This window comes from Aulonocara sp. 'chitande type north' Nkhata Bay, linkage group LG16 (assembly GCF_057382095.1).
Source record: "Aulonocara sp. 'chitande type north' Nkhata Bay isolate Kocher_YH1m ecotype deep benthic linkage group LG16, A_spYH_male_GT1.1, whole genome shotgun sequence".
NCBI classification, from domain to species: Eukaryota; Metazoa; Chordata; class Actinopteri; order Cichliformes; family Cichlidae; genus Aulonocara; species Aulonocara sp. 'chitande type north' Nkhata Bay.
Window position 1 is genome coordinate 19,136,649 of NC_141359.1, and position 19,424 is coordinate 19,156,072.

A 19,424-nucleotide genomic window follows, 5' to 3' on the forward strand; every position below is an offset into this window, starting at 1 on the left:
TTCGCAGCTTTTTTACGTCCGAAAGTCGTCGTCGTGCGCAGTAAATCGCAGGTGAATTTATTGTCACTGCATCGAGGAAAGCCGTGGAAACCAGGGCAGCCCAGACAGGAGGTATGCAATAACTCCTCCCCTCGCTCTGCGATCTGTTACGTACTCCTCCCTCTCTTCGGAGCCAGCAGCGGCGCAGGAGCTGCCGTGCCTCGTCTTTCACGGAGGAGATCCCGAAAGCCGGAGTAACAGCTAAACCCCATACAGCCATGGCAGAAAACGCCGGCTTAGAAAACCACCGCATCAAGAGCTTTAAAAACAAGGGGCGTGATGTCGAGGTGAGCTGACATATAAACGCTAGTCTTCGTAACACGACTCGAATTAGATTTATGTAGAAAACGACAGTCTTTGGGCCTCCGTGGGGAGCCTGGCCCCGGCAAAGCTCCCTGCCAGCCAGCCAGCCTGCTAGTTAGCAAGCTAGCTGGCTAATGCGAGCTATCGTGAGGAGTTCGCCATCAAAGGTGCTATCTTGCTACCGGTAAAATTCCTCGTAATGAACCAAAGGTGGTGATAGCTATCAAGTGCATACCAGTGGCTTGCAAATATTGTAATGTTTGTGAACGACAAACTGTGTTCTATTTGAATCGTTGGAACTGGGGGAATTAAAGGCAGACGATGTAGCTGTCAGTGCCAGCTAGCGCTGACTAGCTACTTGCAGAGACACCGGTCACAAGCAAGGCTGGGCCCTCCCGGCTCCGTAATCCTGATGTTCGCTCTGTTTTACAGCCAGCTGAACTCAAATGACACCCGTTTTAACTCGCGGCTGTCTCACACAATTGCCATATTAAGCAAAAAGAAAGTGCGTGTGTAATTAAATGTCTGTTCCATATCCACCCTAACCAAATATTGCCCCTCCTTGTTAGCTTGCTAATGTCAAGCAAATGACTAGCATGCGATGCCAGGTGAGGCGGCTGAAGAGGGCTGCTAACTAAGCCACTAAATGGTTAGCTGAAAGGTAGTGATGCGGTGACCTTAGCTTTACGGTACATTTTCAATCAGAAAAGCAAACTACACTGAAATTGCTACAACACCACGATGAAGTGAGGAGAGTCACTTTAGGCACAACATTAAGCTTGCATTGCTGTTAATAATAACTTTTTCTGACACTGCGGTTTTTTATGAAATTTCTTAAGTTAATCTTAGATATATTTCCTAATAAACAGTGCTGTTACAGAATAAATGGTGAGGACATTCATATCAGATTCGCTGCTAAGACTCATTCTAGAAAGCGCCATCAGTAGTCTGTGTGCACAGCTGGCAAATCTACGCTGGGCATTTTGCAGCATCATTCATCTAACGAGTCTAATTATAAATTTCTCTGACAGCATTTGACTGCAATGCTCATTGACATGATTACCAAACCATTTGGGTAAAGGCTGGGTTCAGAGAAGTCAAGATAAAGGAAGCTGGGACCAAAGGCTGTAATGAAGTACCAGATATCTAGCTTTTTTTTTTTTTTTTTTTTAAAAGATTACATATGTTATTTTTTTGGGTTTCATCAGAAAACAACGCTCAGCCATGGCATTCACCAACAAAGACACACTTGTGCTGGGTTGTTCTGATCTATTGGTAATCCTGTGATAATCCTCAAACAAAGGTATGTCTGGAAATGGCCTTTCAAAAGCCACCAGTTTCCAGAAAAACTCCAGTTTCTAAAAACACAGATTGAAGACCTTTGGGTGGTTGTTTTGAAACTCAGAGTCACTTTGACAAGCACATGGCTACTATGACAGGCAGATTTGTGCCAAGTGAATTCCGGATGCTATTTTTGACAAATTGTTTGACCTGGGTCCTCTTAAGAGTCTCGGCGTGAATTTGAGTTTTTGTAAACGGATGACTCAGACTACAGCAGAGGGGGGGGGAAAAAGCCAGTTTGGGGTTTTATTTATTTAGGTCAGGCATAACAGATTGCTCTTCATGTCTGACACCATTTGGAACAGCAATGAATTGCAAAGCAGTAAAGTCTCGCTGCTACAGGCCATAAAACCCTCCTTTTGTTTTACTGCACATCATACACAGTGTGGCTATTGGACAGGTTGTTTTTTGTTTTGTTTTTTTGACTCCCAGTAACAAATCTGAAAAGAGTTGTTGTTTTTTCCTCCTCTTTTGGTGTGTCTGGTAGCACCTGTGTGCCCTCATCAATTTTAATTTTATTTAAACATAATTGTTGTACCAGTATTGTAGGAACTTTTAAATCTTTTAGGTCCATCAAACAATCAGAATTTCAGCAATGAATCAGTTTAAATGTTTTGGTCTAGTTTAATTTCTCTTGATAGTCAGGCTGGGCGGCTACTTTTCATCTCGGCAAAGGAAAACATTTTTCAGCGTACGCGTCGTTATTGTTGTTTTGCCACGGTTGGGAGACACCTCTGCTCTGCAGCCTCCCAAGTTATGACTTTCCCAAATTACGTAAGAGGCTATTTAGGAAAGCAACATGAACCTCTTCAAATAGTCACAAGATCTGAGACCATCTCAAACTGTTCTGGATGAATTGGAAACCCAGCAGACGCACAAATACAGCAATTAGTTACTCTCTTTCTGAGTTGTTTTATTATGACTTTCAGTTGGATTGGTGATGGTTGCCTTTTGTGAGATACAGAATCTTGGTTTTTCATCAATTTTGTGTCACCTGTTTTTGACTAGTGTTGTTTTTTTGTTTTTTTTTATTAAATATATATCCATTAAATCACTTGGCGTAAAAGGCTACAGTTTCTATTTTCTAACCACAATAAATGACATGATTTCTCAAAAAAAGTGGGGGGGAAATTTCTCATTTCCTGTTGTGTTTGTTTTCATTGCAGACTATGAGAAGACATCGAAATGAAGTGACAGTTGAGTTGAGAAAGGTGAGAAACAATGCCCCATTCATCTACACACACAAGTATTGCAAACCTATTTCTGTTTTTCAACCAATGGATTTGGGCGTATTGGGCTTTAACATGCTTCATATGGATGTTTCACATTAAGAGTTTCTACAAACGCTTGGGACATTTGGGAAGAAATCTGCCTTTGCAACCTGAAATTGCATAGACTGAGGGTTTAGCTTTAGCAGTGCTTTAACCAAAAAAGTAGCAGCAGATTCTCTGCGCCATCTGTCTGCCTAAGAAGCATTCAGGCACATGATTGAGCTATAGCATGCTTGCCCTTGTCCAGTACACAATCACTGTGGTTAGATGCACATCCGGGTGTGTAGACTGAGTAAATTACAAGCCATTATGCCGTTAATTAACGCAGCTGGATTGATTAAAATAGGATTCTGTGTGTTCTGTCAGAGATGTGAGACGGGCAACTGAAAAACAGAGCTGAATAGCTGTATTAATAAATGTAGCTTATGAAACTTCTATATTTATATTTTGTAGAGCACAGTGAACATCCTGATGCTGTTAATAGAAGATGATCTGCACTGTAGGTCTGCTTCAGGTGGTTCTGCCAAGAGATTTGCATACTCAAAAAGGACTGGGATTACTTCTGATAATTGTTATGCCATCTGCAAATGTATTTTTGCAGTAAAATTGGATCTTAATTGAATGCAGTGTGCGCCAGTGCAACAAAAGTACCAGAGGCTTCAGAATATATTCAATTTCTACTTTGTGTTGCTAAATTATGTAAAACGGCAACAACAAATGGTTCTGGATTAAAGTTTATTTGATCAACTTAAATACGGAGATTACATTGAAAGGGCAAAAATAACCTTAATTGTTTTTTCTTCCTTTCCTGTCTGCATTGAGTGTTAGCTTAACATATGAAGGGGAGGTAGATCCCCCTCTACCTCCGTTCATAAGGTGTCATTTGGGTATTTATTTTGTCCTGCACCACAAAAGGAAATCAGTATGATGTTATTAAAATGCAAACTGATCTTTTTTTTTTTTTTTTTTTTTTTTTTTTTTTTTTAAATCCACTTTACCGAATCAGTTTATTCATTGCTAGTATGTTTAGCTTTGAATCCATATTTTTGGGGGTATTTCAAGGATTGGCCCAATCGTTAACCTCTAGGTATAGCATCACTTTTCATTTGCTGGGTAATATTTTCAACTAATTGTGCTGCTTCTTTAGGGTGTGGAGTCATTAAGAGATGTGATTCAGTTAACTGATCTTAACTGAAAAGAAGTATTGCATTCATTCTGCTCTCTGTTGTGGCTTCATCAGTGAACACATATAAATGAGTTCACTGAAAAGTCTGCGTGTCTCAACAATACCTTTTCTACCCGATCACAAGTGATGTGCTGCAGCTTGTATCATGTTTTTCTGTATGTGATTCTATTGGCATTGCTCTAGTATGGGTGTTTTCTATTGTTTTGTTTTGTGTGTTGTTGTTTTGTTTTGGGGGGGGGGGGGGGATCTTTAGACAACTCCCTGGCTGTTCTATATACAAGAACTAGAATCCATTTAGGTTATGTTGTTGAAGCCATTCCGACAGTGGGCTCCTAATCTGTTAATTTGAGTTATTAAGTAATCCCAAATTTGCATCTGATTTTTTTTTTTTTTTTTTTTTTTTTTTTTAAACTTTTTAACATGTTTGAGAAGAATCATTGTTTTTGTTGCACAAGTTGTTAGTCATATGTAGATTTCTACAAATGTAGCCTTTGTGGACACTTTAAAGTGCCAGATAGATATTCCTTACAGATCCTGCAATTAACACCATGAGGACAAAGTCATTTGTAGATATTTTATGATTTTAAATGACTGGAAGCCGGTCCTCAAGAAGCTTTAGATCAGAAACAAGATCTGTATGATCTGCATTGAGACTTTGAAATTTGTCTTTAATTGAAATTGTGGCTCTTAAAAATTTGAGCTGTTTACCAACAGTTCAGTCTTTACAGCAGGGAAACCAAATCCCAAGTGAAACCACTTCTTAGAAACTTTCTTTTAAGCTTACTGATGTGTCAGAGCCTGTTCTCACTTTTATGTAGTTGGAAGCTGATTTCAATTTATTGCCACTGCTAGCTTGGTGAGGAATATAGCAGGTTTTAATGGTCGACTTGCTAGGAAAATGGGAAGTAGGTGGAGTAATTTATTGAAACTTGTGCAAATATGCATGGAAACATACAGAATATGAGTGAAATTCTAATGACCTTGGAAGTCAATATTTTGTATGACCACCATTTAAAGCTCGTTGGATGTTGCCTGCTTTTATTTATTTATTTATTTAAATGATCCCACACAGTTTCAATACTGTTGCTTTGAAAGAGTCATTTTTGTATTTTTGTTGTTGTTTTTATGTGTATGTTTGTTTCCCCACCCTCCACCCAGGTGTGCTTTTTGCAGCGTGTTTGGGTTTGTCATGCAGACTCTCTCCAGATGGTTTTACATGGTGGATTAAAATTTTATGGTACTTTTCTCTGTTCATAATTCCACCAATTTTGCAAACACCTCCAACACCACTGGCTAAGATGGAGCCCCAAACCATGATGGTGGCTGCACCGTGGTTTTCAAATGCCTCAAATTGACAGTCATTTGAACTATAAATTTCAAATTTGGATTAATTTCTCTAACTGAGCACTAACTTTCAGTCTAGTTGATGATCAATTGAAGGGTCAGATGCATCTCTCAGTTCTGTGGGAGGATCCCCCCCCTGACGATACTTCTTAAGGACATGACTTTCAGATGCTATAGAAGATGGCCTGGCTGCTTTCTTTCCTTTTGTAAAGCTCAAGACTCTTGTGCAGGACTGTATATTTCATGTTAAAAAAGCAAAACAAAAAACTAAAGCTTTAAGATAAATGTAGTGGAGTAAATGCTGTGCCGCTCTTTAGAATCACCTGCATGTTGCAAGAGGGAGGCTGGCTGCTCTCAGCTTGAGCAAAGTGTACAGGAAGTCTGCCATATTTAAAGCTCCAAATTAATGTCTGCAAATAGAGATAACTTTATTTTATTTTTTTCTTTATTTAGTTTAGCTGTGTTTGTCGTTGTGTAAAACAAACCAGAAGTGGGTGGGTGGAGCTAGAAACATTTTCTTCACATTTAAACTTTGCATATGTGGTTTGATAGAGGACCTTTATTGGTATTTTAATGTGAAAATATTGATTGCTTATTTATTTTTAAACTGACCCTAGGCCAGTTGGTTAGGGCAAATGGGGTTCTGTAGAACCTGCAAGAAATCCAGAAGCATGTTTTTGTTCATGTCATGTTCATTTTAACCACGTGTGTGAAATTGACACACTGTCCCTGTGTTTTTGTAGTTCCCAGTCTCCCCATATTGGAGGGGTATCTGGTTAGTGGAAGGTGAAAGTGACTCTACTCTAATTTAGTGTAAAGTGAGAGAAATTTATATTGACTGTTTCCAAGTAACATTTCTATAAAAATCTGTTCTTAGCAACACAGCATTGAACAACTGAACACTATTAAGACAGTTGCCATATATAATCACCACACTTAGAAAAAGAAGCGTATAAGATGTATAAGACCTAAACTTGAAATTCAAATTAACACGTGGTAAACTGTGGCATTGTGCTTTCAGGGAGAGTCGGAGAATGTTGGTAAACCAATGCATAAAGCAGCACAGCCTTCAGTAGCTGGGGATGTTGAAACATAAAATATTACTGCTGAGGTGGTCTCAAGTCTGGTACATTCCATTTGGATCAGAGGAACAAGAAGCACTGCACTAGCTGATTAGTCATCAGTGACGCACATCGGCACTCTGAGCTGGAATGTAGGGCAAGGGAATCTCCTCCTACCACTGACTCGCATGTCCTGTAGATTGATACCAAATGAAAACGTTTGATGGGGACGCCGAGTGTGTTGAGGGTTAAAGGGTAAAGGTTCAGCGTCTGTTTGCTTTGTGGGTTCTCCTGCAGGCATTCTTTTCTGGATTAACCCCTATGATACGAGATTCTTTTCATCTGGCATGCTGGATATCCTGCAGAAAATGAAAAAGTTTGGCAAAGAGAAAAACGCTCTGCCTAGACTCACTGTTGGTTTAAGAATTCATGAATGCATTAATGAATGCTTTCATCTCCTCCTCTCATTGGTCTTCTTGTCTTTTTCCTCTTGTCAGAACAAACGAGACGAACATTTACTGAAGAAGAGAAATGTCCCGCAGGAGGAGAGTCTGGAGGACTCTGATGTCGACTCAGACTTCAAAGGGGTAAGTGTGGGTGTGTGGTGGGTTTGATTTGAGTGAGTGAGATGTAGCGAAACCGGACTATATGGATATCAGGTCAGAAGGGTTAAAAAGGTGGGCAATGTACCGCGTATGGGATGTGTCAATAGGATTCCAGTTAAAAAAAAAAAAATCACTTTAATCTCTCATCTTTTTAGATGACGAGGTTGTTAATTAGTATGCCAGGTGATACTGAGAGGAACCCCCACTTAATTTTTTTTTTTTAATTATTATTATTCAGCCTGCATAGTTCTCATACAACCAGGGGAGGATGAAAAATAAAAAGCATGACATTGTGTAATATCTTGCCAGAAGCCTGAACACTAGGTGTCAAAAGCAGGGAGGGTTCATCACACTGTTAAGACTTAACAGTGACTAATGCCATAGAAGATCCCAGTCTTATAAAATCTCAGTACAGACTTTGACTCACTGTAATTGCAAGAATTTTGCAACATTGTTTAGAGTCTTGTAGTTGGGTATAAAACATTTCATTCACCCCATACCAAAGCCCAGAAGAACCGTTTACCCCTTTGGATTGTCAGAAACAAAGGTAGTCTGATATAAAGGTCGAATGTGCAGCTTTCTGCTTTTTTTGTTTTGTTTTGTTTTCATCAGTATTATCTGAAAGCAACCAGGAATTTCACATATGTGCACTAGAGGTGCTCCCTAATGAACTAGCAGGTGCATATTTACAATACCAGTTTATTATTTGACTTGTGAGGCAGAGAAAGAATGTGTTGCAGTAACAAGAAATACAAAATTGTAATGCACTACTTTGTAAAATGTAAATCTTACAACCAAGCCAACTGTTTAACAATACGAGCAAAATCTGTAGTGATTCTGAATGTGTCACAACAAAACAGCAAGTAGGCTATGCAGCGTTAATGCAAATGGCTAAGTTTTGTTTTCACATGATGAGCCATCTTTGCAGTTGGTCTGCAATGTTCTTCATCTTTTTGGAGTCTTTCCTCTCAAAATGATCCCACACTTTGGATTTCCTGTCCAGTCTAGTAAATTTAATGAAGTTAGTTAGTTTGTTATATTAACCCCGAATAACGAATAAAATGCACCATAGTGACAATGTGTAGCGTTAGCTCTTCACTTGCTATTGATTGCATGTTCTTAGCAAATTACGACATTGCTAATATTCTTCATTTTCTCTTTGCTTAGCAAAATGTTACGCTCGATGCCATTCTACAGGTACGTTTATCTCGTTCACGCCTTTTAACAAATATTGAATCCTTTCCCAAATGTACCAGCAGTGCTACCTTAACTTTTGGCTAGTTATGCTGATGTCAGTTATGGCTCTTGTTCACTGCAGAACGCTACCAGCGATAATGCGGTTGTACAGCTCAGTGCTGTACAGGCAGCCAGGTGAGTAGCTGATGAAACACTTTTGTATAAATACCAGTTCTTCCTTGTGTTTTCTGGTGTTAACTTTTTTGCATTCGATTTTTTTAGAAAACTGCTCTCAAGTGACCGAAATCCTCCCATTGATGATTTGATAAAATCTGGGATCCTGCCTATTTTAGTCAAATGCCTGGAAAGGGATGACAAGTAAGTGTGCTTCCTAAGTAGTACTTTTTTATTAAAGTTTTTTAAAATTATTATTTTGTTTAGCTTTTTGTTAATGTAATAACTTTTATTACTGATCTTGCTGCATCATTTCTCTGCTGCAGTAGAATCATTGTGTGCATGAGAGTGTTTCCCACTGTGTCCACACGTTAGAGTGTGTGGAGGCATGCAGGGCAGCTGGCTCATCCTCTCAGTACAAACCAAGCCAAATATATCAACATTCCTGTCTCTCGGAGTTCCCCAATTCCCAGGACCTTGTGTTCACTGAGGGGGGGGCAGGAATGAAAAACTCGAGTGAAAGAGCTTGTAAGGAAGTAATTGTAAAGATTTTACCATGACAACTAACAGCTGATAGCATCATGTTGACATTATTAGATATTTGTACATCAGGACTGGACTATTAAACTAGTTGATAGGGGGGCTTTGGGTTTTTTACCCCTCTCCACTCCTCCCCACGCCAGCGATCATCACACTTCACTTCACCTAATTGTTGCCAATGCTGTGGCTATATTTAGCAGCTTTAAACACCCCTTTTTTTCTTTTTCCTTTTTTTTTCCCCCTCTTCCCCAAAAGTGCCAAACAAGTAATTAGGGAATAAACGCTCAATAGTGCTGCACTACAATGACAAGCTTTTGCTCTCGGATGGCAGACACAGCACTGCTTTGTGTATGTTGTTTTCAGTGAGTGGCACTAGCAGCAGTACCCTTAAAATATTCACTGCTGATTACTATTGAAGCTCCTGAACCCAAAAATCGTATTCAGGGCAGCCCTTAATATGTTGCCATAGCGCTGTGGCAGAAACCCAAGCCAGCTCAGCTTGATGTAAAGCCTCACAATAGAATTTACAGCATGAAAACCTCTGCCAATTAAAAATGGACAACCTATCCTTTGGAGGTCTATAAATTATCTGTGAATGCCTGGCAGGGCAGGAAATAAAGCGGGTCTCTTCACAACTGGATACCTCCCAAAAAGAAGCTGTTTTATTCTTTTAAATCCCAGAAGGTGAAACTTAGAAACTTCAGATCATGGCAGGTTGTCTGATGAAACATTTCTTTGGGAAGACGGAATTATCATCCTTTGTTACAATTAGCTAGCATTTGGCTGGTGGGTGGCGTGAGAATCACTTTTATGTGTGTGATTTTTATTTTGTGTTGCATCAGTTTTCCTAAACTCATTTTAATGATGGTTCTCCATTTTGAGTGCAGTTAAACTGAATGACACAGTTTCTAGACCTTTCTGGTGTCAGATTTGTTATCTGTCACAAGATCTTGGACTACCTGTATTAATTCTGCTGCTGTAGTTATCTTTTTCTTGAAAAGCCAGCCGTTGAAAACTCTGTTCTCTAAATGAGCACCACAGTTTGGTTAAAGCATGTTTTGCTCTAATTAGTTCAAGAAGGCCCAAAACAAATATGTTAAGAATTTGAAATGGCAAGGGGGGGGGTTGCACATGGATATTATTAATCCCTGCTCCTTCCATTCTGTCTCGTCTACTGCAGAATAAATTAGCTTACTTTGTTTTCTAACTGGTTTTGTTTTCCCTCTGTCTTACAGCCCGTCGCTTCAGTTTGAGGCAGCTTGGGCTCTGACCAACATTGCCTCTGGGACGTCAGCACAGACCCAGGCTGTGGTTAAATCCAGTAAGCTGACCCCACGGTTCATGTTCCCCTGTGTTACCCCTTCAGTCTGTGTTTATATTCTGTCTGCAATTTGCCAAGCAAGCATATTTATTTATTTTTTCACCCAGTAAGGCTTAGTTAGTTCTTGGGATAATGCTTTTTTTTTTCTGCCTCAAAGTAAAACATGGTTATCTAATAAAACTAACATGACTCTATAGCTAAAACCATGTTTAATATTCAAAAGATAAGATGGCTGTTAGAGATGTGGAACAACTTAGTTTGAAATTATGGAAAGCCCCATATTAAACACATGCATGTTTGCTGAGAGTTATAATGAGGGGTAATTTATGCTTAGACGTCTACATGGCACATTTAATCATGTTGGCATTTAAAAAAAAAAAAAAAAAAAGACACAGCATCCCTTTCTGTTGCTGGGAAAGCTTTGTGCTCACTTGCTATCGGTCTAACATATTTTAATGATAAATTTGTAAATTTTGAAGACCATGAACAAATTGGTTTAGACAAAAGGTTTCTTTATGGTCCAGCCAGTGCATCGAATGAATCAAACTATAATGGTTGTAGCGTATGTATATATTTGCATTGCACTTCCATTTTCTCTATATGAGTGGGCCAATCTTGACAAAATTTGCATAAACACTGCCAAGGCATTTTGAGTGCCAACATCTATATGACACACATTTTATACAGATCCCACAATCATCTTTTTTTTTTTTTTTTTTTTTTTGTACATTTGAGAGTTCAGTTAAGCACCAAATGGAGTGTTGGATTGGAATAGTGTGTCACACAATATAATGTACACTATTGCCAGAAGTATTCACTCAGTCATTCAATTCAGGTGTGCCAATTGCATCAATGTTAATGTGTATAAAATCAAGCACCTAGGCATGCAGGCTGCTTCTACAAACATTTGTGAAAGAATGGGTTGCTCTCAAGAGCTCAGTAAATTCCAGTTTGGTACCATAATAGGATGTACCCAGTGCAGCAAGTCCACTTGTGAAATTTTCTTGCTATTAAATATTCCACAGTTGACTGTTAGTGGCATTATAACAAAGTGGAAGCTACTGGGAATGACAGAAACAACAGCAACTCGGCCAAAAAGTGGTAGACACATGATGGTCTGCACAGAGGTCGCCAACTTTCTGCAGTCAGTTACTACAGACCTCTAAACTTTACATCACCTTTAGCTCAAGAACAGTGTGTAGAAAGAGCTTCATGGAATGTGTTTCCCTGGCCTACCAGTTGCATCCAAGCCTTACATCACCAATTGCAAAGCAAAGATTTGGATGCAGTGGTGTAAAGCACACCACCCTTGACTCTAGAACAGTGGAGACGTGTTCTCTGGAGCAATAAATCACTGTTCTCCATTTGGTATCCGATAGATGAGTCTGGGTTTGCCAGTTGCCAGGAGAACCGTACTTGTGTGACTGCACTGTGTCAATGGTAAAGTGTAGTGGGTTAGTGGATTATTGTGTGGGGCTGTGTTTTAGGATTTGTTATAGCGAAAGGCACTTTTAATGCGTCAGCATTCCAAGACAATTTGGACAATTTCATGCTTCCAACTCTGTGGGAACAGTTTGGGAGCAGCCTCTTCCTGTTCCGAAACGACTGCGCATGAGTGCACAAAGAACGGTCCATAAAGACATGGATGAGCAAGTTTGTCATGGAAGAGCTGCACAGTGTCTTGATCTCAGCCTGACACAACACCTTTCGGTTGAATCGCAGTGGAGACTGAGCCAGGCCTTCTCATCTAGCATCGGTGTCTGACCTCACAAATGTGTTTCTGGAAGAATGATAAAAAAAAATTCCATAAACACACTCCTAAACCTTGTGAAAAGCCTTCCCAGAAGAGTTGAAGCTGTTATTGCTGCAAAGGCTGGGCTAACATCATTTTAAACCCTATGTATCAGGAATGATATGTCACTCGTGTTCATATGCATGTGAAGGCAGATGAGCAAATACGTTTGACACAATGTAGTGTGTCATAGCATCATACTGTAATGATTGTAACACATGCATGTTTATGTTCCCGTAGTAAGTTGAATCAAATGTCTGGATTTCACATCACCAAGTTGTGATTGTGACCATAAAGAAACAGAAGTGAGTGTAGGTCCTCAGCATTTTGAGAGTGAGTGCGTAGAGCCAGTTACCAAACCATTTCATTAATAGCCATAACACATTACACCATGTGTTACAGCTATTTTTATTTTTTATTTTTTTATTTTTATAGTCATTTAACACCTGAGCCATTACGGTGCCCCTGTAGAAAGCTGTATCGATTAGCATAGAAGCCTATTGTCTAGAAGATGTAGTACTTGGAGTATAGCTGAAAGCTTTCTTCATAATACAGAACCATCTCTAAAGTGGAGAGGACCTGCTTGTATGAGGGGTGTATGTGAAAAATGACCATTCATCTCACCCCTCCATAATAACTGTTAGTCCTAAACAAATCAGGTGTCTGTGTCAGTTTCATCTCTGTTAGTCTCTATAGAAATACAAGTGTCTTAACCCATTGTGGTCCAGCATGGTTGGAGCAGATGTAATGATAGTTCAACACATTACTGTGCGTAAGGCAAAAGTCTGTTGGCTCATTCTGCAAGACAAGTGGTGGACATTTGGACTCATGTTTTGTTTGTTTGGTTTTATCCCCCTTGCTAGATTCTGATCATTTAAGGTGGCAAAATAAACAGTCCATCACCCTGGGCACATCTGATAGTTTAATCTTTGTGCTTGCAGATGCAGTGCCCTTGTTCTTGCGACTGCTACAATCTCCTCACCAGAACGTATGTGAACAGGCTGTGTGGGCTTTAGGAAACATTATAGGTGAGTGTCCCTCTATGATAGATGTGCTTGTTTTTTATTTTGTTTTTATTTATTTTAATACTGCTTGGAAGCAACCATCCAGAGTTCTGTTGACCTCTGCCCCCTTGCACAATCAGGTGATGGGCCACAGTGCAGGGATTATGTCATCTCTCTGGGTGTGGTCAAGCCCCTGCTTTCTTTCATCAATCCATCAATCCCCATCACCTTCCTCCGTAATGTTACCTGGGTCATTGTTAACCTCTGCCGCAACAAGGATCCACCACCACCCATGGAGACTGTGCAAGAGGTGGGTGTGACTGCATGTGTATGTGTGCGCGTGCGTGCGTGTGTGTACCAGCTCTCATGTGCCATACAGATGGTTGAGTTTCTTTGCATTTGACTCTGTCACAGCAGGCTGAGTCACGCTGAGCTTTTACAGCACATTTTCAGTAGCCAAATCAGCCTCTTCACCCCGGGGAACTTCTGACTAGAAAGCTTTTGCTGACAATTGAAGTCTGGTTTTGACAGCTGTTCCTCTTGTGATGTTTTTTTTCTCCTGTTTTTACCTTCATCTATTCCTTTGCCTACTTCCAACCCACTCACAACCTACTTCTTTCCCCACAGATATTGCCTGCCCTCTGTGTGCTAATATATCACACCGACATAAATGTAAGTATCAGGCTGTGCTGTGATTACTCAAGTTATCGGTTTACTAATGTACATAAATTATAAAGACAAAATTTAGTGCTTAGTTTTTTCAGTTCTAGCAGTATAGTAACTGTCTCAATTCTTACGTGTTCTGACTCTGTGTATAGATCCTAGTAGACACAGTGTGGGCTTTGTCCTATCTGACGGACGGAGGCAACGAGCAGATTCAGATGGTCATTGATTCTGGAGTTGTTCCATTTCTTGTGCCTCTCCTCAGCCATCAGGAGGTGAAAGTTCAGGTAAGACTAATTCAGTCCTCCCACCCGGTCCACACTCTGAAGCCAATTTTTATTTGAAGTTGTATTCCTCTTTTGTTCACAAACTACAGACGGCAGCTCTGAGGGCAGTGGGAAACATTGTGACGGGGACAGATGAGCAGACACAGGTGGTTCTCAACTGTGATGTTCTGTCACACTTCCCCAACCTGCTCACACATCCTAAAGAAAAAATTAATAAGGTATGAGATCCTCAGCCTTTAAGCTCATTATGCTTTTTCTTCTAGTTTCTTATAGCTTTACATTAAAGTAAATGGAGAGTAAAGTAGTATTTATTGTACAGATAATGTAACGGGAGCAAGTTTTTTGTTGTATGTAGTTATTTTATTTAATTACACTCAAAGCTTGAGAGTTGTAAGTTAAACTGGTACTAATCTGTACTTAAAATCCATTATTTAGGTGAAATGTTAAAATATTTTTTATTGAAGCAGATTCATTCTATATAATACACTGAATGCAGTCCTTTTTTTGACCATTTGTGATTGGTCTGTTTGCAGGAAGCAGTCTGGTTCCTGTCCAACATTACAGCTGGGAACCAGCAGCAAGTCCAAGCTGTGATTGATGCTGGTCTGATTCCTATGATCATTCACCAACTGGCTAAGGTTTGTGTGTGGTTAGAAATTGGAGGAAGGGGGGGGGGGGAAGCTCAAGATTTTCTCTAGTTTCTGTTCAGTTCTGTCCCCGCATGGTACCAGACACACGATGTGTAAATTCATCTTGGCATTTAGTTGCACTGACACCTTTTTATATTTTCTAGCCAGAAAGCAGAACAGTTTCTGATAGAAGACATGGAGACTGAATGCATATTTGGCCTACATATTGTGTGTTGGCAATTTGCTGTGTAGTACATTTTGGTGACAGCCTGGCTCTCTACAGGGTGATTTTGGCACTCAAAAGGAGGCAGCATGGGCCATCAGCAACCTCACCATCAGTGGGAGGAAAGACCAGGTGAGCTTGGCTTGTGGACCAGACAAGATTTTTTTTTTGTACTTGGTTTAAAAAGATTTGCTACAGTGAAATGGGTATATGTTGTCTTAATGAAAAAAACAAACTGAATTTCTTCACTGCAGTAGGAAATGTTTGCCTCATTGTTTCTTTCAAGAAGCAGAAAAATAATAATTGTAGGCTGAAGCTACACAACATTGACTTAAGTTATGAAGGTCACTGTGAGTGCACTTTCCACACTTGTAACCATGTACCTATGTTGTAATCAAGTATGGATGTGGTGTATGTGTGGGTTTGTGTAGGTGGAGTTCTTAGTGGAGCAGAATGTCATCCCTCCGTTCTGTAACCTGCTGTCCGTGAAGGACTCCCAGGTGGTGCAAGTCGTCCTGGATGGCCTGAAAAATATTCTCATCATGGCAGGAGATGAAGCCAGTACTATTGCTGAGATCATAGAGGAGTGTGGAGGTCTGTGTTTGATGGTTTCCTTGTACCCTCTTAGAAACTTGGTGTAATTGGATTGTTTATCTTACTGAAGTTTTTTATAATGTTTGTTTCTAAAACTGTTGTTTTGTCTTTTTCAGGTTTGGAGAAGATAGAAAATTTGCAGCAGCATGAGAATGAGGATATCTACAAACTAGCCTTTGAGATTATTGATCAGTACTTTTCAGGAGACGATGTGAGTTAACCGCCACCATGCATCTCACTTTCTGTTATTTTTGGATTTGTTTTCCTTTTTGGGCAATGTCTTACTCTAGCATTCGATCTTACAATGTTTGTTCTTTTTTTTTCAGATTGATGAAGATCCTAGCTTGATTCCTGAAACTACTCAAGGAGGAACCTTCAATTTTGATCCAGCTTCCAACATGCAAACAAAGGAGTTTAATTTCTAAAAACCAGGATGTTTGGTTCAACCAGTTGCACGGGTACTCTGTAATCACCCCAGACATTCATCCATCTCTCCTCCAATCTGGCAACCTGGTACAGAAGGATATACTTAGCATCACGTCAACATGGAAACTCACCACTGAAGGGTTTACCCACCCCCATCTCTGCACTATGGGGTGTTTTTTTTTTTTTTCTTCTTTTAAATGGTCATCGTTCACAGAACACTGCAACCCTTCATAGGAGTCCTTGTTATCCAACAGGCATATTCACCATCTGGCAACCTGCATCAGGAAGATTGTCAGTATTTTCTGCCAGTGCTTCTAAAATGTCACACAGAAAGGAAACCAGAAGGAAGGAAAAGCCTTCACGGAAAGATTCAATTACCAAATGTCAAGTTCTCACAAAGACGGAAAAATATAAGCACATTTTCAGACACATGAACACGCATGCATATACACGCACTTTTTTTTTTGACACTTAGAAGAATTTGTGTGCATACTTCAGTTAGAAGCCATCATATCACTCATGGGGAAGAAATACTGCTGTTTGTTTGTGCTTTATTTTGTGCTTTCCCCTTCCCTGGATTGTCCTCTAGTGTTACTTCACCCATGCACACTGACATACTACAAGTACATACATTAATACATTTCGTGACACTGATTCCTGATAGCCAGGGCACACCAATATCCTCTCTCTCGCCCAGTTTAAAGAGTTAATCCCAGAGCTAAGCCATGATTAACCACGGACCCCCACTGCCCTCCCAGGAGAGTCCTTGGGCAGGTGGAGGGGCGAAAGGGCTCTAAGGCAACAAGAGGACTCCGTGGCAAACTGACTGACGGGACTTCTGACTCAATGGCGTCACTTTTTTAATGTGACCTCTGTTGAATTATCAAACTTACTGTTCGTTTTAAAAAAAATCATCAAAAATGTGAAGAAAATGCCATAATTCCTTTTTTTTTTTTTTTTTTTTTTTTTCCCCCCAATGTTAAGACCTGCTAATTGCCTGCTACTGATTAAGCAAAGCGGCAAAATTTTTATTTTAACGGATGTGAATACCTGTCACGGGAGGAATCACCTTTGGGCGAAGGCACAGAGACTTAAGAGGAACACGTCAGCTGTAGCGTTTATCTCCCCCCGCCACCCACAGGACATCCTCCTTCTGAGCTCAGCCACGTCCTGGGATTCAGTAAACTATTTGCTCGGGATTCCCCTGTAATGTGAAACTCTGAATGGAGGGAGGGGGTTTAACGAAAAGAAAGAAAACAACTTAAAGCTAAAATCATCCTAATTGCAATATGACCTTTTTTTTTTTTTTTTTTTTAAATTTCGCTACAGACAAATTGGTTTCATGTTTCCGCTTCTACTGGTTGGGTCTGTGGAGCTTCCTTTGTATTACTATTTTATTTTTTAGGTTTTCTTCAGTCTTATGCACACGTCTGAGAGGCATAACGATGTCTGACTGCAGAAACGACAAAAAGGACCTACACTCACTGAAGACTAGACTTGTACAACGAGTGCAGGTCCTGATCTTTACATTACTTAACTACTTTCGATAAAGAGGTCACATGTCATCACTCAATTTGAATAACTGTACAAAAACATGATGTGTATCTCTCCTTGCCGTCTAATGAATATATATTTACATAAAGCCTGTACAAAGCTGCTGCAGCTGACAGTCATTGGATGGACGATAACTGTCAAAGATGGCTGGGGAGGGTCTCTATTTTTTTTTTTCTCCTTTTTGAAGCAATATTTCTTTTGTTTTTACTTTCGACTTGCATATGTATTGTGATGACATGCTGATAAATTGGAACAGGCTGGTTTTGTTTTGTTTTTTCCTCCTCTCTGTAGTGGTGACGGGCTGTTTAAAATGTACCATCCCGTGTCCTGGTTAATGTGCAGGCTTGGGGTAAATGTGTCAAACTTTAATCCCAATCATAGCCCTGGTCTGGAAGACTTAATGATCCCACCCCCCCGGTTGGCTGCTAACTACTTAGAGGGGTTCAGAGCTGGGGTTTGGGGTGGGGATTGGGGGGGTGGGGCTGGGGGTCACACTGGGGCTTTAAATACTGAGTGGGCTTGTTATGAGCAGCCCAGGCTTTTTTGTTTGTTTGTTTTTGGTTTTTTTGGGACTAGCTGTTTATTACTGAACAAAACTATAGAGAGGGTGTACAGTCATGAACTAGCAGACTAGACCGAGCCACTTTAAAGATTTACAATTTCGTTGCCTTGTATCCGCATTGGATACAAGCTTATGTTTGTTGCAAGATTTTTACTTGCTAATGAAAAGTTGTTTTAAATAAAATAATAGGAGAAAAGCAACAGACAGCGTTTTGGCCTCTGATTGTTTGTATCTTTTTATAAATTTTAGATTGAATTCTTCTCTTTAAGGTGGCTCACTGATGCTTTCAACTCTTGTGCATATTAAAGACGAGAATGAGTTGAAAATCATTGTGCCTTTTGTTTTTCATTTCAACTACAGCTAGGTTTTATCGAATAGAAACGAGACTGAGTGACTGGAGAATCTCTAAATAGGGGACGTGGCTTTAGTAACGCGTAGTCTCCTTGTTGTTGGAGTTTGCCAGTAGAAATGGTCAATGCTGCTCCCTGCTGTTGGAGAGTAACTTGCTTCCCTTCTAATGTCATTCACTGAACATTGTATGACACCATGCATCCCGACCATTTACACCCCCCCCCCCCCCCCCTTCTCTTGGAAAAACCACAAGCCATCATTGCCATTTTTCAGTTGGGGGGGATTCTGATATCTCCTCTTCATCTTTGACCCTCAGGACATGATCTGTGTTTCTGATCCTAACCAAAATAAACTTGCTGTTTAGCCGTTGGATCTTTCGTGCTTTTGTGACTCACACATATGGTAGCTGTTTTAAGTTGTATGGGTGCGAGTTGCTTTCTGCAGGGATTCATTTGATCTAAGTGTTTGTGAGGAAGATTGAACTCCCTTTGAGCTCAGTTTTTACGTGCTCTGAATATATTTTAAAGATGAGCATCGCTTCCTTTATGTGACTTTAGCAGGCTGACCACCTTGTTATGAAAAAGCAAATGTAAAGTACTCTTTCTCCTTTCTTTGGCTTGTCCTTTTTATAGGTCAGACATTTCAGCAGCTAATTGGATGATATTTATTTGTGGTTCATGGCTGTCTTTCAAGTAATTTTTAGACTTTACTCTGCCACCCTAATGTAGACTATACCAGACTTTTGGCTCTGCTGTACATATTCACAACTGAAAACTAGATTAGAGGAATAAATGCCTCATTTGTGCTGTGAATGTTTCCGTTAGCCGAATCCTTACGTGAGTGTTGATGAACACACTGGCTCACTCAATGATTAACTTGGACAGCAAACACTGAATCTGGATTTCCTGTGGAGTACAAAAAGAAGCAAAATAAGATAAGAGGCCTCCAAATGGAACGTTAATCCTGCTTGACCCAGAT

The 19,424-nt window shown here is 40.0% G+C and overlaps 1 protein-coding gene and 1 long non-coding RNA gene across 2 annotated transcripts in view; one reads left to right on the forward strand and one right to left on the reverse strand.

The window, feature by feature from the left end:
• Positions 1-19,424, reverse strand: part of LOC147311316 (uncharacterized) — a 39,547-nt gene that overhangs the window by 18,778 nt on the left and 1,345 nt on the right. The window contains exon 2 of the long non-coding RNA XR_015125414.1: positions 19,283-19,351. This is a non-coding gene — a long non-coding RNA (uncharacterized LOC147311316). The remainder of the gene's footprint in view (positions 1-19,282; positions 19,352-19,424) is intronic.
• kpna3 (karyopherin alpha 3 (importin alpha 4)) lies at positions 167-17,993 on the forward strand. Its single transcript, XM_086267082.1, has 17 exons — positions 167-326; positions 2,850-2,894; positions 7,043-7,132; positions 8,318-8,347; positions 8,469-8,521; positions 8,609-8,704; positions 10,276-10,361; positions 13,095-13,181; positions 13,298-13,467; positions 13,785-13,829; positions 13,976-14,107; positions 14,197-14,325; positions 14,641-14,745; positions 15,020-15,091; positions 15,391-15,553; positions 15,670-15,764; positions 15,880-17,993. The coding sequence occupies exons 1-17, from the start codon at positions 258-260 to the stop codon at positions 15,976-15,978; spliced, it is 1,566 nt and encodes a 521-aa protein (XP_086123208.1). The 5' UTR covers positions 167-257; the 3' UTR covers positions 15,979-17,993.

What these genes read in the sequence shown, in the direction of transcription:
- kpna3 (XM_086267082.1), top strand. Translation starts at nt 258, where the DNA reads ATGGCAGAAAACGCCGGCTTAGAAAACCACCGCATCAAGAGCTTTAAA. An exon ending in CCATGGAGACTGTGCAAGAG is followed by an intron (nt 13,468 to 13,784) that starts GTGGGTGTGACT and finishes CTTTCCCCACAG; the next exon opens with ATATTGCCTGCCCTCTGTGT. An exon ending in AGTACTTTTCAGGAGACGAT is followed by an intron (nt 15,765 to 15,879) that starts GTGAGTTAACCG and finishes TTTTTTTTTCAG; the next exon opens with ATTGATGAAGATCCTAGCTT.